The sequence below is a fragment of the Acanthamoeba castellanii genome, assembly GCF_000313135.1.
Source record: "Acanthamoeba castellanii str. Neff unplaced genomic scaffold scf7180000084710, whole genome shotgun sequence".
NCBI lineage: Eukaryota > Discosea > Longamoebia > Acanthamoebidae > Acanthamoeba > Acanthamoeba castellanii.
This window is the reverse complement of record NW_004457245.1, coordinates 155,913-180,258: the sequence shown is the minus strand read 5'-3', so window position 1 is coordinate 180,258 and position 24,346 is coordinate 155,913. Positions and strand designations below refer to the sequence as shown.

Sequence of the window (24,346 nt, the reverse complement as noted above, 5' to 3'; positions counted from 1 at the left end):
CGTGATGTCAATCACTTCAAGCTTGCAGGCCGGTCCGATGGCGGGTTCGTCTCTCTGCTGGATTTCGTCCCATCACTGCTCGCTGCCCTGTCGAACAAGACCTCTGCACCAATGACTGCAGCCATTGTCCATTGCTCAACCCGTTGGTCGGTACTTTAACGCAGCAGACCAGCCAATCGAGGTCAGCTGGGCGAGGGTTGTGGTGGCGAACCTGCCATCAAGCTGGTGGGTTTTCAGACCTCCTGTTGTTCCTACATTGCCCAAGGCGGTAGTGGGCCTTTCGTTATTTATTTGAGTTTAATCTGCTTGTGGGGGGGGGGTAAGCGCAACGTGCCATGTTGGCAGGACATGTGACAGACAGGTGTGGAGCTCACGAGGAAGCCTCGATAGGTTGGCTGAGAAAATCGATTTGTTGGCAGAGAACCAAAAAATACTACAGGAAAGAAGAAAATCAAATAAAAAACACAGAAAGATGGAGGAGCCTGCACTGCAGAAGCCGTTATCGTAGAAGACGTACAGCTGGACTACCCTGACGTCCCTCAAGTGCCAATCCATCCACTCACTCAAGATCGAAGTGCACCGAGCTTAGCTTTACCCCCCCCCATTCTGCTGGTGCCCAGGTCCCAGAAGAAGCGGGCAGTGTGGAGCTGGAGCCGGAGAGCAGCACCAAGAAGGACAGCAAGGAAGAAGAGAATGCCACCGGTGCGTGGTATTCGGTGCTGATCACGCAGTGCATCCAAAACGACCTGCTGCGGCCACTGTCACTCGACGAGAGCCTGCCCAACCGCATGCACGTCGGCCGCTCTGAGTCGGAACGCCTGATCGGGCGCGGGTGCAGCCGCGAGGCTCCTGGTATCAAACCATCACGCCTGCGTGCGGCGTGTGCGTGTGTGCGTGTATCTCATGCTTACGTATGTGCTGTGCGCACACAACACAAAGGACCGTCTTGGGCAGCTGATCCACTGGGCCAGGACACAAAAGACCGACGAGCTGATGGTCATCCACATACGGTGCAAATCTCGCCCCACTCTTGCTCTGCGCTCGTTGGCTGACTGTGCGAGCGCGGTGCAGAGACTGGCACTCGCACAATCCGCACTCGGAGCACTTTGACCGGTTCGGCGAGCACTGCATAGCAAACACGCCCGGTGCGGCTCTGGTGCTCGGCCTTGAGGAGGGCGCCAAGGACCGACCGAACGAGTTCTTCGTCAACGCCTCCAAGGTGCGATTGGTATTCATGCCTAGTTTCTCTCAGGGCGAGCTTACATGCGCCTATTGCGCGTGCGTGTGCGGTGGTGCGTGTGCGTGTGCGTGTCATTGGTGGTTTCGTGATGTGTCATAGAACACGGGGCTGAATGACTTTGAAGAAACGGACCTGCCGCAACTGCTGCACAGAGCGCAGCAAAATGCCGCTGCCAAGGGCGCCAAGCTCAGAATCGGGGTGGTGGGCGTGTGGACCGAAATCAAGGTACGCCGGTCAGCGTCACTTGATGAGACTTCAACCAATTCTAGCGTGTCAACAACACACACACACAACAAGGTCTCGTTCCTGCTGTACGACCTCAAGACCCGGCTGGGCGCGCAAGAGCTGGGCACCTGCAGCGCCCTCACGCTGGAGGCTCCCGTGCCGACCACTTCACCGCCCTGAAGCAGCTCAAGACTATCCTGGGTGCGTGCGCGCAGCATACTACGCTTTTCTCCTCTTCGCATGATATCTTAGTGTGCGTGCGTGTGCGTGTGCGTGCGTGCGTGTGCGTGTGCGTGTGTGTGTGCGTGTGTGTGTGCATATGCGTCGACTCGTGCGTCATAGGGGTGAGCGTGGTCGACAGCGTGGGCGACTTTGTCGCGTGGCTGCTGCCGAGGCCCGGGTCGTTGCTCGGCCTCCCGCCCATCTCGTACAGCTACTGCCCGGACATCATGTCGGAGGACTCTTCTGAGCTCCCGCTCAGCGACGAGGACATGTCCATCGTCTGGTACCTCTATGGAGCACCCTGCAACCTTCTCGCCTGCTTCACATTCCAGCACTCAACCCCCAGCCACGTGCGGCAACCACTGCGACACGCAGCTATCTGTTCAGGAATTCGACGCAGGTGAGCCTGCACCACCTGTCCGGTGGCTTTTCTGGGTCGCTCGTATTCCGGGTCAAGTCGCGGGACATGTCGGGCCACGAGCAGCCCATGTTCGTCCTCAAGCTCGGCCCCCGCACCGAGATCGCGCAGGTACCATTGACCCCCTCTTCTCTCGACCTATTAAGGTGGCTGATGACGTGGTTCTGCGCGTGGGGGGATGGTGACAGGAAAGGGTCAACTTCGAGAGGGTGCAGGACGTGCTGGGCAATAACGCTCCTACCATTCACGAGTACATGCCCCGCACGATCTTGATTGCGGTTTGATCCGGCCGGCACTAACAACCACCACACCCACGACACGCACGACACACACGACACACGACCAGCTTCATTGATTACAACACTCGATCGGGTATCAAGTTTGCCTATGCGGCCATGCGCCAGAAGGGCAAGGGGTCCGCCACACTGCGTTCGCTCTATCTCGACGGTACCCCCCACACCGCGTCCGCGGCTACACAACATCACATTTTGCCATCTCTCCCTCACACGCGCGCGCAGGTGCCCCGCAGGACGAGATCGACGACATCGTCAACACGGCGCTGGGCGAAGTCCTGGGCCGCTTCTACCGGGCGGCGATCATGAAGCCCATCAAGCTGCTCGACTTCTACGACTTCAACGGCGTCGGCTGGTCGTGGGCCTCTGGCGGCACCGACAGGTGACATTACCTGCATTCCACACATTCTCTCCCGGGCGGGCACCATTCCGCCCAAGACTTACACGTTCCACACGCATTCCACACACGACAGGCCCGCAAAGGTGGCCGAGCGGGTCAAGGCCTTGATGGGCGTAGAGGACGGCCGCCAGGCGACGCTCACCTTCCCCGACGGGACCACGTTCCGCAACGTGGCGCGCTTCCTCGAGGAGGACCTGCCCAAGCTGCCCCGGCACCCGGGCGAGGCGCATCTGGTCTCCATCCAGCACGGCGACCTCAACGCCGGGAACATCCTCGTCGACGACCACCGCAACCTGTGGATCATCGACTTTTCTGTACGCTCTCCATGCGCTCCCTCCATTCCTGCTTGCGCACTCATTGCGCACACGACACACACACACACACACACAACACAACACACAGCACACACACGACACACACACGACAGCACACGGGACCGGGGCATGTGCTGAAGGACGTGAGTAAGTTGGAGTCGGACTTTCTGTACTGCTTCACGCCCCTCGAAAGCGAGGCCGAACTGGCCGAGGGCATGCTCATCACCAATCTGCTCATCGGCGTCCGGTACTCCAACATTCCTGGCATTCTCTTCTTCCGATTGAACAATCGAACCGACACACGACACGACACGACACGACACACGCCGCACACGACGCGACACACGCGACACGCACACACAAGTGACCTGGGGGAAGACCTGCCGGAGACGCTGCCGGGGCTGCGCCACATGAAATTCGTGCGGGCCTACCACACGCTGCGCACGCTGCGCAAGATCACGGCGGGCATCGTGGGCTATCGCCGGGAGCCGCTCCCGATGGCCATCCCGCTCCTGCGCTACGCCCTCCACGCCATGACCTACCCCCACCTCTCCGCGCTCAACCGCCAGTGGGCTCTCGGTACGACACACATGACACACACGACACACACGACACACACACACACACACACACACACGGCGCTGATTGTGTTGTGCCGTGCGACAGCGGCGGCGTGCGGGTTTGCGGAGGTGATTGTGAACACCTATTCCAGGCACGAGGGGCCGATTCGAGTCCATTGGCTGCCGCACGAGGCCCTGCCCCTGCCCGGCCGGCTGGGCATGACCATCATCCCCGGCCGCAAGTGGCGCGACGCGGCGCGCGACCTCGGCGACCTGCGCGCGGCCGGCGTACGCCGCCTGCTGTGCCTCGCGAACGACCAGGAGCTCTTCGAGTGCGGCGTGCGCAATCTGCGCAGCGCTGTCCGAGGAGCGCGGCATCGTGTTCCACCACGTCCCCGTCTTCTTCCACTCCACGCCCTCCGTCGATCAGGTGCGTGTCGGGCCCTACTGTGTGCGTGTGCGTGTGCGGTGTGTGTGTGTTCGTGTCGTGTCGTGTCGTGTCGTGTCGTGTGCGCACACGGTTGACTTGGGAGGGCTGTAGGCCAAGGAGCTGGTGAGGTGGATGGTGGAGGGGCTGGAGGCGGGCGAGAACGTGGTGCTGGTGTCGTGGAGCGGGCTGGGCCGATGCGGCGCCCTGGCCGGGTGCGTGGTGCTCCAGCACGGCGCGCTGCACGACGTGCCGGCCGTGATGCACATGCTGCGCCAGGCCCGCAACAACCCGCGCGCCATCGAAAGCGACAAGCAGTACCAGCTGCTGCGCGCCTGCTCCGACGACCACCTCCGCCAACGACAGCACCTCGAACACGAAAGCGCCTGAACGGACCTTCCTTCTTTCTTTACGCTTCGTTTTTTTACGAATTGAGTTGAAAATAAATAATAAAATTACTTTGTAGATTTATTATTTTTATTTTTATTTGAGTTTTAGATTTGTTCTTTGCCGGTGGAGAGGAAGGAGACCTTCTGGGGCTTGCCGGCGAGCAGGGGCGTGCTGGCACTCACGGCGGCGGCCTGGTCTCCTACGCCGCCGTCGTTGATGCTGGCGACCGAGTTGCTGCCGCCGGCGCCGGCGAGCAGGTTGGAGTAGCTGGTGCCCACGCCGACGGTGTTGCCGGCGGTGATGGACGCGGCGCCCGACTTGAGCACGTTGTCCAGCGGGTTCTTGCGGAAGGGCAGGACGATCGACGACACGGCGCGCTCCAGCCGCCTGGCCTCCCGCTCGCCCAGCGGGTTCTTGTTGAAGCGCGGCTTCACTCCTTGCGCCTGCGTGTGTGCGTTGGTGCATTATGGTTAGTGAGCGCGCGCGTGTGCGGTGCGTTTGCATGTGTGCGTGTGCGACCGTATGCGTGTGTGCGTCTGTGGGTACCCGAATGGAGTCCATGATGTCGCGGTTGTTGTCGGTCTCATCAGCGATCTCCTCCTGGATGAGCTCCTCGATGACGTCCTCCATGGTGATGACGCCCTGCACCGTCACTCTGTCGGTCGGGTCCACCACAAGCGCCATATGACCTGCACCGCACACCGCACACACCGCACGGCACACACACGCACACACCGCACACGACACGAGCGGTGAGCTCATGCGAGCTTGGCGCCGGGGGACGGGTCGAGGGGGCGTACTCTGGCCGCGCTGGAAGAGATCGAGCATGGGGTAGAGGGGCATGTCCGCGCCCACGGTGGGCAACCGGTGCAGGTTCAAGTCCTCGATCAGCACCGCGTCCTAAAGAGTGCACCGCTCGGTTCAATCTTCGCTCACGACACAACACACGACACACGACACCTCGGTAAGCGTACCTTGGGAGAGAGCTTGAGGAGGTTCTTGATGATCATCATGCCGATGATGTTGTTCTTCTTGCCCTGGTACACCGGCACTCTGCTGAACCCGCTCTTCAATATCTGTGTGTGTCGTGTCGTGAGCGAACAAGTGTGTGTGTCGCACCCCGTGCGTCGTGAGAACGAATGAGTGTGCGTGTGTTGTGTGTGTGTGTGTGTGTTGTGTGTGTGTGTGTGATCGCGGGAGGTGGCGACAGCGAACCTTGTCCATGGTCTTTTCGTCGAGCTTGTCGGCGAGCGACAGCATGAAGACCTTCTCCAGCGGGGTCATGCACTTATCGACGGTCTTGATCTTCATGTCAAGCACGCCCTTGATGATGTTGGCCTCGTCGCGCGTGAGGCCCTCCTCCTCGCCTGACGCGCCCGCCACGTTCTCGCCGCGCTCCTCGGCGTCGAGCGTGCGCTCCCGCCGGGTGGCAGAGCCCTTGATCTGCGAGTCGCGCACGTGCAGGCTCACCAGCTCCGCCAGTTCTATTGACACACAGACACCACACACAACCACACACACACATACACACACACACACACACACACACCACACACACGCAACACACACACACACACACACACACACACACATAGCAACGCGAGTCGCGTGAGGTGAGAAGGCAGTGCTGTTAGGCCTCAGTGAGGAGTTGGAGTTAGGCGCCAACCTGCTCGGCGGAAGAAAGTGCTCTGCGAGCCGGCAAGCGCCCAGTCGAGGATGAGGCTCACCGGCCAGGCGATGGGGTACAAGATGGCGATCAACACCCACACGAGCCTGCGTCGCGTCGTGATTGTCCGCGTCACCACCATTAAACACACACACAAACACACACGACACACACACACACAGCAGGATCGCATACCAGACGAGATTGGCGCCGATGAAGAGGCCGTAGCGCGAACCTAGAGCCTGTGGCAGGATTCTGGTGGAGCACACATCGACGGCAGCAAAACAAGCAGGTCAACACCCCGTGTGTCGTGTCGTGTCGTGTGTCGTGTGTTAGTGTCGTGTGTGTCGTGTGGTGTCGTGTGAACGCACTCGCCGGCGATGAGGATGGTGCCCACGGCGAGCAGGACGGCGGGAAGCGGGCCGAGGAGGCTGTGGGGAGGAGCAAAAGAAGGTGAGCGCACGGCCGGCCATGTGTGTGCATTAGGGCCGTGAGTGGCGTACAAGTAGAGGAAGATGGGGAGGGCCGACATGGCGGCCGCGTTCGCGATGAATAGGGTCGCCAGGAGCAGGTGTCGCTTTTTAATCACGCCCATGATGCGATTGGCTGCCATATATAACAGTGGGTTGCAAGTGAGCAACCACTTCACAATGTAACATAGATGAAAGTTGAAAAGGGGGGGCTTCATACCATATTTCTGCTCGGTCGGTGTGCCGCCGCCGTTGACGAGGATCTGGAGAGTCATCATGTCCGTCGACATCAAGCTGATGGTCAGCGTAGACAGCATTCCTTTGGGGGGGGCGTTAATCGGAGTTTCGCTCTTTGGGCAAAAGAGCGAAAGCGAAGGGAAAGCGAAAGGAATGCGAAGGAAGAGAATTGCGGGGGGGGGGTGGAGGTACCGGCTATGCAGAGGAGGACGAAGCAGGAGGTGAGGAGGAGGGCGAAGCTGGCGCCTATGGAGGGCAGGTGGGCGATCTCAACCGTCCCCACATGGGGCAGGTCGAACGCCCAGTCCGCTCGCACCAGCGGGGGTCCGATCGCCAGCCCCAGCGCGGCCAGCCCCATTGTTTTGATCGAGGCAAGTCTTGCCATCTTCTTCTTGTGTGTTGTGATGTGTGTTTGTTGAGGAAAGATGAAGAAGAGAGGAAGCTGGTGCACCGAGATAAGAGAGTCAAACAGTGGCACTTGAAGGGAGAAGAGCGTGTAGTGTTCGAATGGGCTTACGATAAGACACGGCACCGTGGCTGTGCGGGTCCGGGGATCTTGGCAGATGAAAAACGCCCCAGGGTATCTGCCTCAAGTTCGAGAGAGTTGCCGCTGCTTTGCCTCTCCTCCGCGTCCCAGCTGCTGCGTTTCCCATTCCACAGGAATTCTGCCAGGCCTTCACTACTCCGGAATGTTTGGCATGTCGAAGAGTTTAATAAAGAAAGATAAAGATATCTGTACATATATTGGTGTAGTTACAGCCGTAACAAAGAACATGCGAGTCCTATGCCCCACTATGGGGTTTGTGGGCATAAGACGCCCCAGTGGACCCTTAGAAATCAGCTGTGAGTGCAGCCACTAAGTGCCCACTCCTGTTGGCTTGGGCAAAATGAGTTGCATTTTGTTTGTTCTGTTGCACGAGTAAACAAGAGATGGAGCATCCATCAAAGGCTGCCCCACTCGCAGCGGATTGTCCTGCAAGAGCTCACCTTGTACGTTACCTTCACTATTAATAATTTATTTTTATGAGACTTTTACTCTTATTGTGACGTTTGTTGAACTTTGGCAGGCGTCGGGTGGTGATGGGGCGGGCAGCCGCAAACGACGGCGTGCCGACCCAGACGATGTCCACCCTTGTGACCACTACAGCACAAGGACCATCAACGCTGTTGCTGTTGACGATGATGCTGCAACCATCAGCAAGTCGCAAGCAAGCGAGATCGCAGCAGCAGAAGTGCTGGAGGACGAGTGGAAGCGATTTGCCCGTGAGTGCACCAAGAGTGAAGAAGAGCGGATCATGCACCAGATCGAGGAGGAGGTGCGGCGCGAGAAGCGGAAGATGGAGGCCACCCCCGAGTGGGATCGCGCCGTTGCCCAAGTGCAGCAGCTCGAGGACCGCTTCCACAAGTGGACGCGCGACGAAGAAGAGGCGCCGCGTAGATGAGGCCTACGGTAAGCGTCGTCCTTCGCTGGTCGACGCACACCGCCGCCACCCACGATACTTCGACGATCGAAACATCAACTAGTAAAATTTGATGTTGTTGAAGAAGACAATAAAAAACAAGAACTACATTGAAAGAGGAAGCGCAGAGGGAAGAAGAAGATGATGATGAAGGGCGAAGGTGCTTTAGGGGTTGGCAAAGAAGTTGGGCGTGTGGCCGTTGGCGAGGGCGATGCCGACGTGGTGCGACATCTCGTTCTTGGTCACCTCGCTGTGGAAGCTTCTGAGCACGGCATCCACGTCCTCCATCGACTGGTTCTTCACATCGGCCAGCTGCTTGATGCGCCTCGTCACCTCCTTCACCTCATCATCCGTCAACTCTGTTGTTGTTGAAGTAAAGCCATTGTCAGACATCATGTTGTAGAGGCAATGTGTGTGCGTGCGACATTGACGTGTGAACAACACAGAGCGCTGTATGGTCAGACCCAAGCTTCGTCTTGCGGGTGCTAGGCCAAGCCAGTCGGGACGAACGCAAACGAAAAACTCGTTCGCAGACGTCCCGGAAAGGCCCTTCCCCGCCCGCGCGTAAGAGGACGTCGGAGAGGCGCAACAAAGAAAACCTTTGGCGCCAACCCTCGGTCCTCCCCCGCACGAGCTCACCCTCGGAGAATGGATAAAGCTGTTTACATCATCCGTGCGCGTGTTGTGTGCGGTGCGTGCGTGCGCGTGTGTGCGAGTGAGGGGGAGACGAACCGAGGTTGAGCTGCTGGGCTCGGGACTTGACAGCGTTCCAGCCGGTGAGGCGATGGGCAATGTGCACGTATCGCTGCATGCCAAAGTCCTCGGGGCTCAGGATCTCATAGGTCTGTTGAGGGGGAAGCGAGGCAGGGTCAGTCGTGCACGAGAGGAGGGCTCGATGAGTTGATGGTGAACAGTACCTCGGGGTTGTTGAGGATGGCCTTGGCATGGATGCCGGCCTTGTGCGTGAAGGCGGTGTAGCCGGTGATGTAGTTGTTGAAGGGCACCTGGACGGAGACGCAGTCGGCGACGAGGTTCTCGAGCTCGCGGAGCAGCTTGAGGTTGTACTTGTTCTTGACGTACTCGCGGTCGACAGAGTACATGCGCGCCACGAAGCCGCCGAGCGGGGTGATGCCGTTGCGCTCGCCGATGCCGAGGATCGAGGTGTCGATGTGGGTCACGCCGTGCTCGAGGGCCACAAAGGAGTTGGCGATGGCGCAGCCGGTGTCGTTGTGTGCGTGGAACTCGATGTCGCAGTCGACGACGCCGCGAATGGTCTTGACCATCTCCATGACCTGGAGCGGCGAGGCCACACCGACTGTGTCGGCAATACCCACACGGTCGACCTTGAGCTTGTTCACAGAGCTGTAGATCTTGAGCAGATCGACGATGTCCGAGCGGAAGCTGTCCTCGCTGGAGAAACGGACCTCCTTGCCGGCGTCCTTGACGTAGTTGATGACCTTGGTGGCCTGGTCGATGATGTACTCGATGTCCTTACCGTGCGAGAACTCGCGGAGGACACTGCTAGTGCCGAACACGAGATCGATGCCATCAACTCCGGACTCGATGGCCAGCTTGGCGTCTTCCATCGTGCATCGGATGTGCGTCAGGGTCTTGGACTGCGGTGGGAGAGTTGAGTGAGAAATGGCTCGAAAAGCACTGGATCGCTTGCGATGTGGAGGTAATCAGAAAATTGGAACTTCAATCTATCATTATTTTCAGTAGCAGAACTGGAAAAGTTGGATCATCACTTCAATGCTCAAATGAACATCGGAGTTTGGATGGAGGGCGGTACCTTCCTGAGGGGCAGGGCGGCAACCTTCTGGCAGTCGTGGAGGCTCTGTGCCGAGGCGGCGGGGCTCGTGAGCTCAATGTACTCAACGCCGAAGTCATCGAGCAGCGTGGCGATCTCGAGCTTCTTGTCGGTGGTGAAGAACGCGTTGGCGAACTGCTCACCCTCGCGGAGCGTGGACTCGATGATCTTGAAGTTCGTCACATTCGAGACGTGCTTCTTGGCGGTGATCTTCGAGAAGTCCCTCCTCGTAGCGATCACCGATGGGAGCTGCGATCTAGCGACAGACGAAGTGACCGAAGCCGCTCGGCGGGAAGCCGAGCAAGCGTTGAAAATAGGATTCCTGAGTGCAGTAGTGCGGTTCTGTGTAGGAGAATGAAAGCGAGCCGTTAGCCATAGTGCACAATAAGCAGCGTTACAATGCTTTGTGTAGCGGCAGATCGTGCGTAATGTAATTTCAAATCCGCAGCAGATGGCAGTGACATTCAATTGTGGAGTGCGGTGTAGTGCGAAAATGTGTAGAGCGTTGTGCGCACCATGTCTGTTCGCTAATCGACGTCTCTCCCAACGTGGTGGCTGTAAGCGCTAAGGAAGTAAAAGCTCATAAACCTGTGGGCGATGGCAAGGTGTGAAGAGGAGGTGAAGGAGAACCAACAACCTTGACGCCTCTTGAAGACCCTTTTTCTCCCTCCTCCGGAGCCCCGAGGTCGAGCCGCCATCTTAAACTTAACCGCTCAACTCCATTTCCCGCAAAAAAGTGACCACTCGCCTGACGCTGCGTCATTTGGTTGTGTTGGGACGTTGTGCTCACACTCCGCCCAACGGCAACGGCGTTGCTTCTGAACTCGCCTAACACCGACCAATGGAGTGCTCTTGCCACACCTTGCTGGTGCTGGAGCCAGGGCTGTGAGGATCCAGATGGCTCCATCTCTGGATCCTGTTCAGAGATTACAGCACCTTTTCCAGATATTGGCTGTGTCCAGTGTCATGCTTCAACGCTGAAAGCTTAGGGTGAGCTACAAAGCTCTTTTAGCACCAGGTCCAATGACCGACACTACGCCAACAGTGCTTGCGTGAAAATGAAAGAAAGAGAAAATGGCGTCAGTAAATTATGGAGAGTGAAGCAAGCAACAGCAGCTCGGCCTCCTTTCTGGCAACTCGAGGCGGCCGGCTTGCGCTGCTGTTAGCCGCCTCAAGCGGCGTTGCCGCCGCTGCCCTCCTTTATTGGCGCCTTCGCTCCACCTCTGGTAATTACACCCCCCCCCCCCTCTCTTCTCCTTTACCTTAGGGTTTACCTCCTGAGGCCCAACGGTCTGCTCCCAGGTACAGACCACCACGGCGGTGCCAAGCCGACGGCGAGGAAGGCCGGGCCTTATGTTCAGCCCCAGAGCCTGGCAGAGCTGGTGGCTCGGCTCAAGGGTACCGAAATCCCCGGGGGCTAGGGCAGCAGCAGAGATGATTGATTCATGCTTGGCCGCGTCGTGCTGCGCAGAGTCGTTTCATCTGACGCAGGGCAGCGTGGAGCGGGCCATGCTGGCCGTGGACCGCGCGCACTTCGTGGTCGCCGGCAACCCCTACCACGACGCCGCCTCTCCCATCGGTGCCTCCGCCCCTCCCAAACCACTTCTCGCCACAAAACACAACCAACACTAAACCACCTTTCTTTCCGATCTCGCAGGCTTCAACGCCACGATCTCGGCTCCTCACATCGTGGCGTTCGGACTCGATCTGCTGGCCGAGGTGATCGGCGGGGATGGTGCGCGGGTGCTGGACGTCGGGTCGGGTTCGGGCTACGTCACGGCGTGCCTCGCGCACATGGTGGGGCCGCGCGGCCGCGTCTACGCCATCGACCACATCCCCGAGCTCGTGCGCGCGTCGCTGGACAACATCGAGCGCGCCTCGTCCGACCTGCTGGAGCGCATCGACGTCCGAGTGGGCGACGGATTCGCGGGGCTGGAGGAGGAAGGACCCTTTGACGCCATCTACGTGGCCGCCGCAGCCGAAGGTGCGCACGATCAGCGCAACGCGCTGTTCACGACAGGCTCTCGACGCTGACGTCGGCGCTTAATCCGAACCACAGAGGTGCCGCAGGCTCTGATCGATCAGCTCAAGCCCGGCGGGCGAATGGTCATCCCCGTGGGTGCGTCGTGCCATGATCGCGAGCGCGGGCGTGGCCGCTGTGGCTAACGCCACTCGGGCGCGCGGGCGGGTCATTTCTTCAGGGCCGCCCGGGCAGTTCCAAAAGCTGGTGCAGGTGGACGTGGCGCTCGACGGGCGTGTGAAGGCCGTGGGCCTGCTCGACGTGCGGTTCGTGCCCATGCTAGCCTCGGACCAGCAGCTCAGTGGGGAGTTCAGCAATCCCACCAAGATTCTCGACAACAACGGTACGTTCACTGCACACCCCCACATCACATGCGCGCGCGTGGGCTGTAGTTCATTAATACCAACACGTGCATTGATGATGGTGAAGGGGAGCGTGTCGGTGTCATCGCCATGGTGCACCATGCGCCCGACACCACGCCGCTCGACCTCAAGCTCATCCACTCCAAGTTCGTCACCCAGCCACGCACCTACGATAGCGTCGGCTCGTCATCAACGTCGCACGGTGCCGCGGCCCAAGAGACGGAGCAAGACGAAGACGAAGACGAAGACGAAGGCGTAGAGGCCATCGCTGGCGCGCGAGTGGCTGGGGTGCAGGAGGCCCTCCTCGACCAGGCGGCTCAACTGTCCCTGCGCCTCTCCGCCCTTGAGGACCAGCATCACCAGCCGCCTGCGCTGTGACACGGGAGTGGTTGCATTTCTTTTTCTTTTTCTTTATTAGCCTCTGATCTACCAGGAAATCCTCATAATCGCCAATCAATCGATAGAGACCGAAAGCATATGAGCCAGCAGCCAAAGGAAGAGGCGGCACCCGGCGATGCGTCGTCATCTCCACCACTTGATTTTTCGGGCATAGATTTTTCCAAGCCGGAAGCATGCTTGGACCTCAAGGAGGAGCACGACCAGTGCTTCCACGTATGGCTGGCCAAGTTCGTCAAGGGAGAGGCCCAGACCGACGAGTGCAAGCCCTCCTGGGAGCGCTACCGAGCTTGCACCGCCGTACGCCCATCCACCTCTTCTTTCTTTATTATATTGTTATTTATATTTATCTGCTATTCTTATTTTTGCTGTGCAGGAGAAGCTGAAGCACCACGGGCTGTCGCACTTGCAAGACCAGTGGAAGAAGCCCGACTGGGCAGACCTCGACACCATCCGAAGGAAGAAAGATTAACAACAAAGAGTGTACGCAAATTGCACTCATTTATCAATAAATAAAGTTTATTTTTCTTATTACGTTACATGCACCCTGACGCGCGCGAGGGAAGAGTGGCGAGGGAGAAGAGAAGAGAAGAGAAGAAACAAATAGAATGAGAGAAGAGAGGGAGGAGAGGCTCGCGCAGCGTCAAGTACAGGGCCTTAACACTCACTACAAGAGGGCACGACACGACACGACACAAGGGACTGCCCCAGCGTGGGGCAGTCGGGTATGATGATGATGATAGGACGGATGCTGGAGCTCGCTCCTTGAGCGAGCGCGGTGGGCGCATCGGGCTCTGCTTCGGCCCGGAACATGCCACCGCTGCTGCGGGCCAGGCGCGACTCACTTCCCTCCTCTGTTGACGTGGGGTGGAGATAGAATGAGCACTCACGATGACCACCAAACGAATGAACCGTAAAGCGGGTGAGTGGGGAGAGACGTACGGGAAGGGCGCGCTGCTGGCCAAGTCATAGCACTTGCTCGAATCCATGACGAAGATGATTGAAGTGTGGAATGGGGAAGAGTTGCGTCTCAGCGTTTCTGTGTGTGACGAAGGAAACCACAAGCTTTAGTAAGCAGAGAAGACACGCCACCCCCTCACATCATCATACATACTTTTTTTGTTGCGCTGGACGACGTTCACGTTGTAGTGGCCGCATCGTTGTCGAGCGCGGCGGGCCGCAAGTCGAGAGAGAGAGGGAGAGAGAGGAGACCGAAGACTCGTGGGGCTGACCTGATTTTTTTGTTTTTGTTTTTGTTTTTGTTCTTGGTGTCTGTGGTGTTCGTTGATGCAGACGTTAGCGAACGACCTCAAAACAAATATAAACATAAAGAATAAGTTTGGGAGCACATACTTGGTCGGGCCACGCACTAGTGCTTCCTCTGCTCGTCCAGGAAGCGGTGCCAAGCGTATGTGGCCTCCGCGAGGCTCCTTTCCTCTTCCAGCCGCCGCATGGAGATCCAGATGCACATGTCCATGCCCTCGGGCTGCTCCGGCGGCGGCGTGTAGAGCACCTCTTCGAGCCACGCCAGCTGCGCGATATGCGCTCTGAGGTGCGCGTCCCTCTCTCTGGCCGCGGCCTCAGAGGCCTCGGCGGCCTCGGCAGCGGCGGCCTGCCGGGTCATGGACAGGACCACTGCGGCCTGGAGCACGCCGGCCACGGCGGCGGTGGCCTGCTGGGACATGGCCACGACCACGGCGGCCTGGAACGCGGCGGCGGCGGCGGGCTGCTGGGCCTCGACCACGGGGGCCGGACCACGGGGGCCTGGGGCACGGCCACGGCGGCGGTCTGGCCTGCGGCGTTGTGGCGACGGCGGGATGCGCTCACGAAGCGGCGGAGCGTCAGGACCGGGGCCGGGGCTTGGGGCGCGGGGAGCGAGTCCTTCATGGCCCACAGGTAGACCGCGTAGAGCAGTCCGCTTCCGACCACCTGCGCCGCGAACATCGCCACCCACCGCGGCACCGCGATGTTGGTGACTCCCGCCAGCGCTGACGGAAGCGTAGTAGTCGTAGCCCACGAGGACACCTCAACCGACGGCCACGACGAGGGGAGGAGTGTGGGCCTCGACGGGAGGGCCGAGTAGAGGAAGGCCCCGAGGGCCTGGAGGTGCCGCTTGACCGATGATGATGGCGACAAGGCCTTGCGCGAGCCCAACTCGGTCTCGACCTCGACCTGAGTCGCGAAGCCGCGGGCCAGGCCGGGCGCGACGTCCTGCTCGAGGGTCGCGAACGAGTTGCTGTTGATGATGATCTCCTTGTTGTTGTTATTATTATTGATCTTGTTGCAGAAGATTACGAAGATGTCGTTGACGTTAAGAGGTCCGGGACGAGCCGGCTCGACGTTGTTGTTCTTCTTCTCGAAGTTGAAGTTGAAGTAGAAGGCGCTGTTGCCCTCGAATGGTCCAGGGCGAGTCGTCCTCTCGACCCCCTTCATGAAGAAAAGGGGGAGGTGGCCGTTGAAGGGGCTGCTGCTCGTACTCGTCAAGGCCTCGACTAGGCGATGGACGATGTCGTAGCCCATGACCGGTCGAGGCACGATGTCGTTCCCAGAAGCCGAGAAGAAGATGGTGTTGAAGATGGTGGGGTGGGTCGCGTTATGCATCTCAACGACGACGGCGTTGGTCGTGTTGGTGTTGTTGATAGTCGCGGAAGCACCGAAAACAGTCGCGAGGGCGAAGAAGAAGAACGCGATCAGCGAGAACCCGTTCATCGTGATAGTATCGTCTCTCCCTTTGTTGTTGCTGCTTTGTACGTGCTGCTCGTTGCTTGTTGTTGAAATGTGCTCTATGCCTCGAAATTTTTCCTGGATCCCCGCACCACCGCCACGTCAGTCAAAGCACGAGCTCGCCAAATCCGGAGCGGACACCGCAATGACCAAATACGGAAAAGAAGAAAAAGAGAAGAAACGTGAAGAAAACGAGAAGAAACGAAAAGGAGAAGAAACGAAAAGAAAACAAGAAGAGAAGGAAAGGAGAAGCGGGAACAGGAAGAGAAGATGGCGTACTGCATGCTAGTGGTGTCTGAGAACGTGGTTAGTACTAACGCGTAGTAGGATACGTCATCGACCTTGTTGTTGCTGCTGAGGCCGACGTTGCAAGCTGCTTGGCCCGCTACCGCCATTGTACGCCACCTGCGCAAACGCACAGCTTGTAGAATAGACACAGAAGATGAGAATCAATAGACCATTGTACATCATAGATGATAGTACACGATAGTACATAAGATTCGATAGAACACGATAGATGGTGCTCGATAGATAGTACAGGGCCGCGCGGTGATAGGCCGACAATGGAGGCCACGATGAGAGATGTGGTGGTAGTAGGTAGGTACCGAGAAGACGGAAGAAGAAGGAGAAGAAGATGGCGGTGGGGGCGTCTTCACCGCTGCTGTGTCGCGCATCTCGCCAGCACCCGTCGCTGTGATGATCATAATCGCAAAGATATACTAAAAAGAACGGTGCACCGCGCCTCTTGAGAGCGAAAGCGACGCGTACCTTCAGGCGATGCACAGGCGAAGTGTACGAGACGAGGCCGGGCGACCGCGCGAAAGAGGAGGACTCGACAGCACCAGCTGAGCGGGCGCCAACAGTTGCTGCGCGGGCCATCTGCGACGCCGGAGCGGCTCGCGCTCTAGGCCTTTTCGATCAACCACAGAGATTATAGCGATGGTTGGCGAACAAAGGCCGCGAGGCGTGAGCACGTCGGCGCTGCGTGTGCGGACGTACCACGAGAGCCCATCTACAGATGCGTGCATGACCGCCTCCCCTAGAGGGTGAGGTAAAACTCTGGGGTGTTTCCTCTTCTCGTTATTGTTGGTAGCGCGAGAAAAGGCCTCTTCATTGCAGGGGTAGAAATCGAGAGAGGGACGAGACAAAAAGATGGCGAAGAAGACTTCGAGGCAACGCACTCAGATGCACTTGTGGCACATTTTCTTTTTCTTTCTTGTATTTCCTTTTTACGGCCCACGAGTGCCTCCTCTCCTCGTACTCTCGTCAGTGTTCCCGCTAATGGGCGTCGGTGCGGCCTACAGCACATCTGTTTATGCCCGATCATGATCGCGGCGTGCATTACAAGAAAGGGCTGCAACAGCAGCACGACTTCCTGAAGGAGCCGACAGCGCCGACGGCGTGGTCCAACGCGGTCATGCCAGCCCGCGCCTCGAATGGTGCATGGCACGCTGGCATCTACGTCCATCTCCTCGATTGAGCAAACCTGTCATGGCTGTTGATTTTGCGCGTGATTACCTTACGACCACCAAGTATGCAGTGTGTGTGCAGTGTGGAATGAACAACGTTTGCTGGTGTTTCAGACATTTCTAAGAAATATTTCAAAGGCACAAAGCTGTTATTTTCTCTTTTTGCCATCTATTCTTTTTGCTACATCTGCGCGTCGTGACACACGAGCCAGCCCAATATTCAATAGATATACAGCCACTGCATATCGACTGCTACGCTAGCGATGAAGCGCACCCACGAGGTAAGTTCAAGACTTGTCGCGGATGGCAAATCAGTAGGGTGATGGTCTTTTTGCATGATTACTCTGTCATGTTTCTTTTGTTTATCACTGCCGCTCGTTGTGGAGTGTTCAGGGCCTTGCGTGGTTGATTGCACGTGGCCAAGACCCTCACCCTCTTGTGTCATTTCTCATTTTTCTCTTCATCTTCCAAAATTTGAATTTTACAGCAAAGCACCGAATCAGATGACCGCGCTGCTGGCAAAGCCGACGTGCGAAAGGAGCGCCTTCTCACCTGTACGCACTGCTCTCTCCTTCTTATACGCTTGCACTTGTTGCAGCTTCGTTGGGTGTGCTCACTACGCGATGCACCTGCCAGCCCGAGCGCGCACTACGTCCAAATTGGATTTGGGACTGTACTCGCGCCAGGTCTACGTCCTGGGACTGGAGACCATGAAGAAGCTCGCCGAAACGAACGTGCTCATCTGCGGAGTCAAGGGTCTGGGCCTCGAGATTGGTACGCTCTTTTTTTCCTCTTTATTACGACTTTATTGATCGATAAAGATGCGAGGCAGCGTTGTTTTGGTGTTCCCGCCTGACCGTGAACTCTTCTCCACAACCCATTTGGGATTGGACCAGCCAAGAATGTGGTCCTCGCTGGCGTCAAGTCCGTGACTCTCCATGACACTGAAGCGGCAGTGTTGAGCGACCTCTCATCGCAGTTCTACCTGTTTGAGGAAGACGTGGGCAAAAACAGAGCTGAGGTTCGTCTTCACCACTTCTCTTGCAAGTGCTGCATTGTACGCATGCAAGCACGTCACGCTCACGCACGGTTGTGAACAGGCCTGCGTGCACCGAGTGGCTGAGCTCAACCCTTACGTGACCGTGAATGCCCACACGGGAGCCCTGGACGAGGCCTTCCTCTCCTCTTTCCAGGTCGTGGTGATGACCAACGCCAAGTCCACCTCCGAGCTGACGAGGGTGAGCACCTACTGCCACGACAACCGCATCGCCTTCTGCTGGGCCGAGACCAGGGGTCTCTTCGGCACGATCTTCACCGACTTTGGCGACAGCTTCGTCGTGGTGGACACCAACGGCGAGGAGCCCGAAAGACACATCATCAGCTCGATCAGCCAGGTATTGCGTGCGGCGTGTGCAGGAAGGCGGACTGTACAGTGTGCGCCTGTCTCTAAACCGAAGCTCTACTTCCGTCCTGCAGGACAACCCCGCTATTGTTACGGTGCACGACGAGAGCAGGCACGGTCTGGAGGACGGCGACCAAGTGATCTTCGACGAGGTCGAGGGCATGACGGAGCTCAACAGCGCCAAGCCGGTGAAGGTCACCGTCACTGGTACGCCCCAGCCATCCTGATCCTTCATCACGCACCTTTTGTGCTCACCCTAGCTGCCGTCTGCCTACAGGGCCTTATACTTTCCAGATTGCGCTCGATACCACGGGTTACACGGCGTACGAGCGCGGAGGCGTGGTTCAGCAGGTGAAGGTGCCCAAGGAGCTCAAGTTTTCGTCGCTTGCCAAGTCCTTCCTCACGCCGGGCGAGTTCACGATGAGCGACTTTGCCAAGATCGGGCGCGCCGAGCAGCTGCACTTTGGCTTCCAGGCCCTCCTGGCCTACCAGGACAAACACGGCGAGCTGCCGCCCGTGGGCGACGAGAACGCCGCGAACGAAGTCGTCCAGCTGGCCAAAGACTTGAATCAGCAGGCTAAGAACGAGGTAAACCCCCAATCCACTCGGCTCACACTTCAGTGCCGTTGGAATGATGACTCAAACGCGTGACTTTGATGGAATTTGTACAAACAAACAGAACGCCAGCAGAATCGCTGACAAGGTGCACGAGGTGGAGGAGATCGATGAGGACATTATCAGAAAGCTGGCCATGTTCTCGCGTGGCGACCTGAGCCCTATGGTACGGCTTCCTCGCCCAGTAAGTTCGTCTGCAGCAATCTCACCCTAGTTCTCACCCTCGCACAGAACGCCTTCTTCGGCGGTATCACGGCGCAAGAAGTGCTCAAGATCTCGGGCAAGTTCCACCCCCTCTTCCAGTGGTTCTACTTCGACGCCGTCGAGGCCCTGCCCAGCGAGCTCAACCTCGCCGACCACGCCCCGGTGGGCAGCCGCTACGACAACCAGATTGCCGTGTTCGGCAAGTCGTTCCAGGACAAGCTCGAGCAGCAGAAGTACTTCCTCTGCGGTGCGGGTGCCCTCGGATGCGAGTTCCTGAAGAACTTTGCCATGATGGGTCTGGCCTGCGGCGAGAAGGGCACCATCTTCGTGACGGACATGGACAACATCGAAAAGTCCAACCTCAACCGCCAGTTCCTCTTCCGCGACTATGACATTGGCGTACGCATCCAGCACCTCGTTTCTGTGCTCTAGGCCCTCGCGCGGTGTGGTGTTCCTCATACTTTCTTTCTTTGCTTGTTTACAGAAAATGAAGTCGCAGGCCGCCTCGGCGGCGATCAAGGTCATGAATCCTCACATCCGTGTGACACCCTACGAGATCCCCGTCCAAACTGAGGGTACGCTCGCCCACTACGACTAGTTCAGCGCCTGCACTTTCTGTCTTGTGGTATATCGACACTGATTTCTTGACTTTGTTACAGAAACCTTCACGGAGGAATTCTGGCGTTCTCTCGACGGCGTGTGCAATGCTCTGGACAACCTTGAGGCCCGCCGCTACACCGATTACCAGTGCGTCACCTACGGCAAGCCTCTCCTCGAGTCTGGCACCCTCGGCGCCAAGGCCAACACGCAGGTCGTCTTGCCCCACAAGACCGAGTCGTACTCGGCCTCGGCCGATCCTCCCGAGAAGACCATTCCCATGTGCACGCTCAAGAACTTCCCCAACAAGATCGAGCACACCATCGAGGTAAGACACACCCGAGCGCAGCTCGCAGTCATTGTGCTGGATCTCATCTTTGTTCAATTTTATGTGTCGCTTCGTCATCACAGTGGGCGAGGGACTTGTTCGGCGGCTTCTTCAAGAACCAGGCCGAGGATGTGAACAACTACCTGGACAACCCCGACTACGTGAAGAAGCTCAAGGCCAACACCAATATTGGCGTACTCAAGAAGACGCTGGAGGGTATCGAGGCTTACCTGGAGAAGGGCAACACAATTACCATCAAGGACTGTGTGGCCTGGGCGCGCGTGCACTTCGAGGAGCTTTTCCACAACAACATCGCTCAGCTGGCCTACAACTTCCCCGAGGACCACATCACCTCCAACGGCGTATGTTCCTCCTTTCTCTAATTGATCGCTCTTGTATGTAGCGACCTTGGTCGATTAACACACGTCACGCGCCGACACACCAACAGGTTCGCTTTTGGTCGGGTCCCAAGCGCTTCCCCCGCGCGCTCGCGTTTTCCGAGGACGACACGCTGCACATGGATTTCATCATCGCCGGCACCAAGCTCCTGGCGCACCTCTACGGCATCGACGACCATATCTCGATGGAGGAGATCCACGAGGTCCTGAAGACCACCACCGTGCCCACATTCGTGCCTAAGAAGGGTAAGTTCCCTATTCTTCTTCGTCACTCTCAAGCGCGTAGGTGTCGGCTCACACAACACACAACACAGTCAAAATCCAGACGGACCCTGGCCAGCAGGAGGAGCCCAGCGGTGGCGGTGACGAACACGACGCGGACGAGGCGGCCATCCAGCGGATCGTCGGGTCCCTCCCCGATAGGCAGCAGGTGGGCGACTGGCGGTTGAAGCCGATCAATTTTGAGAAGGACGACGACACCAACTACCACATGGCCTTCATCACTGCCGCCTCCAACCTTAGGGCGCGCAACTACTCCATCAAGGAGGCCGACGTGCACAAGACCAAGCAGATCGCGGGCAAGATCATTCCTGCCATTGCCACCACCACGGCCATGATTACTGGTAGGTCTCCAGCCTCGTGCGTGTCATGCGTGCGGCCCGAGTGGTGACTGACTCTTGCCACCCAAAGGTCTTGTGTGCCTGGAGCTCTACAAGCTGGTGCAGGGCGACAAGAAGCTGGAGCAGTTCAAGAACGCGTTCGTCAACCTTGCGCTCCCGTTCTGGGCCTTCTCGGAGCCTCTCCCGCCAGCAGTTCACAAGGGCAACGAGGCCGAGGTATGCGCACGCGCACGCGCACACACCGCACACGCACACCTTCTTCAGCGTTTTTTCTCACACGTGCGCGGTACAGGGCACGAAGAGCTATCCGGCGGAGGGCTGGACCGAGTGGGACAAGATCGAGTTCAACATGACCGAGCAGACCACGCTCCAGGAGCTCGTCAACCGCTTCAAGGAGGAGCACAACATCGTCGTCAACTCCATCGCCAGCGGCGTGGGGCTCATGTACACCTCTTACCTGCCCGGCCACAAGGCCCGCCTCCAACAGCCGTACGTTCTTCTTCTTCTTCTTCTCCCTCATCGCCGTCACTATGTTGTAGACGATGATGTTGACGACGACATGGGCTGTGCAGGGTGACGGACATCTGGTGCACGGTGAACAAGAAGACGATCCCGGCCACGAAGCACTTCTTCCTCCTCTCGGTAGAGGGCGAGGACGCCGCGACCGGCGACGAGCTCGAGCTGCCCGACATCCACTTCAGGTTCCGCTCTGTGGCGTGAAGAGTGATCATCTGTTCTTCCTTTCTCTGCTTCAGCCTCTTGAACAAGACGAACCCGAGTGGGTTAGCTTTTTTTTAAAAAAATTCTTCGCTTTTCAGCTCTTTCAGTTGCATCGGAACCAAATATTTGGCAAATGTCTTGTTCGGTTTTGGTGTTGTTTTGTGGTTTTACGAAATTGTTTTGTGGAGGGTGGACAAGATCTTGGTCCCCCTTTGGTGAGGAAGACCCCCAAGAGGAAAAAGATGGACGCGAAGATGCTGGAAGCACGGCTTGATCGGGTGCGTTGCCTCACTCCCTCCCAAGCATGTGTCTTGTTTCGATTGTGATGTTGATGGTCGGATGGGTTGTGACGCTTGACCCTTGTGTGGCCCCCGCAGGTGTTTCGGGTGATGTGCAGCAAACTCGAGGCCCCCATGGACTCGGGGCAGGCCGCGCTGGACAGGATGGGCGAGGAGATGCAGCTCAACCTGCCCTCCAAGCCCTTCACCGTCGCCAAGACTGAGCAAGGTCCACCTCTTCTCCCGTCTTCCCATTCTTGCAGTACTGCGCCGCTCACTTCATTGAGTGGAAAATAGGAACGGTCATTCTCAACCTCATGTACAAGGCCGACAAGCTCCTGGCGTCGCTGACCGCGATCGAGGAGGCGCTGATCAAGCGCAAAGAGGAGGGCCTCAAGAAGGCCGACAAGCCCTCGTGGCGCCGGCGCTCAGTCTACATCCCGCCGGGCGGCGGCGGCGGCGGCGGGCAACACAGAGGGCGAGCGAGCTCGATCAATCAGCTGCCCGACCTGCCTCAACCTCAAGCCGGCCTGGCCTTCCGCTCCAACTCGTATAACCTCTCGCCACAGCCCCCTCTCCAATCGATTCTGACATCGTGTCGCGTCGCGTCGCATGGCAGGAGGCGCAAGAGTGTATCGATGGCGGAAGCCAACCGGCTGGCGCAGATGTCGATCAGAAGGCACATGGGTCATCCCGTGCCCGAACCCGACGCAGGCCTGTCCAACGCACCCACGGAAGAGCAGACTCAGAGGTGCCCCATCCTGCGTCTCGAGACTGTGTGTGTTGTGTGTGTGTGTGTGTGTGTGTGTGTGTGTGTGTGTGTGTGTGTGTGTGTGTGGTGTAAAGGGAGCAACCTTTGCCTCACCATAGCCTTGCTCGTGCAGCCAGTGGTGTCAGGCGGCTGCAGAAAAGGAGAAGCAGGAGGAGGAAGAGCCCATGGGCCGCACCAACCTGGTGGTGAACTACACCCGCCACGGATTGGCGGCCATCGATGAGCAAAAGCGCGTGGGCATGCTCAAACTCGAGCAGGCCTATAACAACGCACCCAACCCGCAAGGCACTGCCCCCCCCCCACTCTCCCGACACGCATCAATCGCACCCGCGCACTCACTACCGCACACGCACACACACGTGCAGGGCTGGGCAGGGACTACTTTTGGGACACAGAGTGTCAATGCAAGGTGAAGAAGGTGCCCAAGAAGGCATCGACGATGGTCATCCTGGTGGCCAAGTCGCCCAGGAAGCGCTTCTACGTGGGCGACAACATCCCCGTGGAACTGGAGATCAGGAACCACACGATGCAGGTCATCAAGGAGATCGCCATGTCCCTTTGCCACGTCACCTACGGCGCCGTCATGGGCTATCGCGCCGATGACCAGGTCACCGCACACGCACGACCGCACACACACACACACACACACACACACTCATACTCGAGCTCATCACACCGCACATACGCAATGCAGGAAAAGAAACAAAAGACGAAGCTGAGGGTGGAGAAGAAGAAGGAGGCGGTGCGGACGGAGGTGATGACGCCCTTCGGGTTCCCCATCAAGGGCAAGTTCAGGAGCACCCACCACGTGCGCTTCAAGATCCCGTTCAGCAGCCCGCCCTCCGTGGTGCTGCCCGACGTGCTGCCCGACGCCCTCGAACACACCGAGACCTTCTACATGCTCCAGATACGGTAGACTTCAACCACTGTGCACCCCAACCGCACACACCGCACACACCGCACAGGCTGATGATGGAGGTTGGCGACAGGGTTGGAGGACCGAAGTTTGGCGGACCCATCATGAGCTTGGGACCGTTCAAGCTGGAGCCCAGGCCTTCGATGCAGTGACGTGAAGCCAAACGAAGCTCTTGGGGTATGGTGTAAAACAAAAGAAGAAGAAATAGAAGGAGAAAAGGCTGACGTGTCACGCATCTCGCGCGACAGATCGCTTGAGTTGATATCTCGCTTCATCGGGAGGGTCCACGTGCTCGTCCGGCCGTCTCGGTTCATGTCGAGATCGTTCACGTAGAAATAGAATTAGAGCAGATAGCAACGGATCGAATCTCCAATCGCACCTTCCCCCCCGGTG

The 24,346-nt window shown here is 58.1% G+C and overlaps 6 protein-coding genes and 3 pseudogenes across 6 annotated transcripts; 6 read left to right on the top strand and 3 right to left on the bottom strand.

Annotated features, from left to right (window-relative positions):
• The first annotated feature begins 472 nt into the window (after positions 1 to 472).
• ACA1_145890 lies at positions 473 to 4,489 on the top strand (annotated as a pseudogene).
• A 104-nt stretch (positions 4,490 to 4,593) lies between these two features.
• On the bottom strand, positions 4,594 to 7,220 carry ACA1_145880 (uncharacterized protein; the record flags this gene model as incomplete). Its single annotated transcript, XM_004332897.1, has 11 exons — positions 4,594 to 4,932; positions 5,036 to 5,178; positions 5,290 to 5,389; positions 5,464 to 5,565; positions 5,705 to 5,973; positions 6,156 to 6,262; positions 6,351 to 6,410; positions 6,527 to 6,586; positions 6,659 to 6,761; positions 6,846 to 6,944; positions 7,055 to 7,220. The coding sequence occupies 11 exons, from the start codon at positions 7,218 to 7,220 to the stop codon at positions 4,594 to 4,596; spliced, it is 1,548 nt and encodes a 515-aa protein (XP_004332945.1).
• Positions 7,221 to 7,792: 572 nt separating this feature from the next.
• Positions 7,793 to 8,386, top strand: ACA1_145870 (annotated as a pseudogene).
• Positions 8,387 to 8,487: 101 nt separating this feature from the next.
• On the bottom strand, positions 8,488 to 10,472 carry ACA1_145860 (annotated as a pseudogene).
• A 750-nt stretch (positions 10,473 to 11,222) lies between these two features.
• On the top strand, positions 11,223 to 12,892 carry ACA1_145850 (O-methyltransferase, putative; the record flags this gene model as incomplete). The annotated part of the gene is made up of 7 exons (XM_004332896.1): positions 11,223 to 11,358; positions 11,435 to 11,530; positions 11,604 to 11,711; positions 11,790 to 12,116; positions 12,192 to 12,251; positions 12,334 to 12,495; positions 12,582 to 12,892. 7 exons carry the CDS (start codon positions 11,223 to 11,225, stop codon positions 12,890 to 12,892), a joined length of 1,200 nt encoding a protein of 399 aa, XP_004332944.1.
• A 99-nt stretch (positions 12,893 to 12,991) lies between these two features.
• ACA1_145840 (uncharacterized protein) lies at positions 12,992 to 13,382 on the top strand (the record flags this gene model as incomplete). The annotated part of the gene is made up of 2 exons (XM_004332895.1): positions 12,992 to 13,210; positions 13,287 to 13,382. 2 exons carry the CDS (start codon positions 12,992 to 12,994, stop codon positions 13,380 to 13,382), a joined length of 315 nt encoding a protein of 104 aa, XP_004332943.1.
• A 1,148-nt stretch (positions 13,383 to 14,530) lies between these two features.
• ACA1_145830 (uncharacterized protein) lies at positions 14,531 to 15,619 on the bottom strand (the record flags this gene model as incomplete). Its single annotated transcript, XM_004332894.1, has 1 exon — positions 14,531 to 15,619. One exon carries the CDS (start codon positions 15,617 to 15,619, stop codon positions 14,531 to 14,533), a length of 1,089 nt encoding a protein of 362 aa, XP_004332942.1.
• A 2,107-nt stretch (positions 15,620 to 17,726) lies between these two features.
• On the top strand, positions 17,727 to 21,987 carry ACA1_145820 (ubiquitinactivating enzyme E1 1, putative; the record flags this gene model as incomplete). The annotated part of the gene is made up of 15 exons (XM_004332893.1): positions 17,727 to 17,877; positions 18,000 to 18,160; positions 18,204 to 18,497; positions 18,580 to 18,712; positions 18,783 to 19,093; positions 19,185 to 19,286; positions 19,352 to 19,723; positions 19,809 to 19,899; positions 19,984 to 20,249; positions 20,333 to 20,611; positions 20,698 to 20,893; positions 20,962 to 21,270; positions 21,338 to 21,483; positions 21,560 to 21,756; positions 21,840 to 21,987. The coding sequence occupies 15 exons, from the start codon at positions 17,727 to 17,729 to the stop codon at positions 21,985 to 21,987; spliced, it is 3,156 nt and encodes a 1,051-aa protein (XP_004332941.1).
• Positions 21,988 to 22,229: 242 nt separating this feature from the next.
• On the top strand, positions 22,230 to 24,105 carry ACA1_145810 (uncharacterized protein; the record flags this gene model as incomplete). The annotated part of the gene is made up of 7 exons (XM_004332892.1): positions 22,230 to 22,265; positions 22,365 to 22,494; positions 22,563 to 23,041; positions 23,163 to 23,270; positions 23,447 to 23,644; positions 23,732 to 23,949; positions 24,027 to 24,105. The coding sequence occupies 7 exons, from the start codon at positions 22,230 to 22,232 to the stop codon at positions 24,103 to 24,105; spliced, it is 1,248 nt and encodes a 415-aa protein (XP_004332940.1).
• Between the last annotated feature and the right edge of the window lie 241 nt (positions 24,106 to 24,346).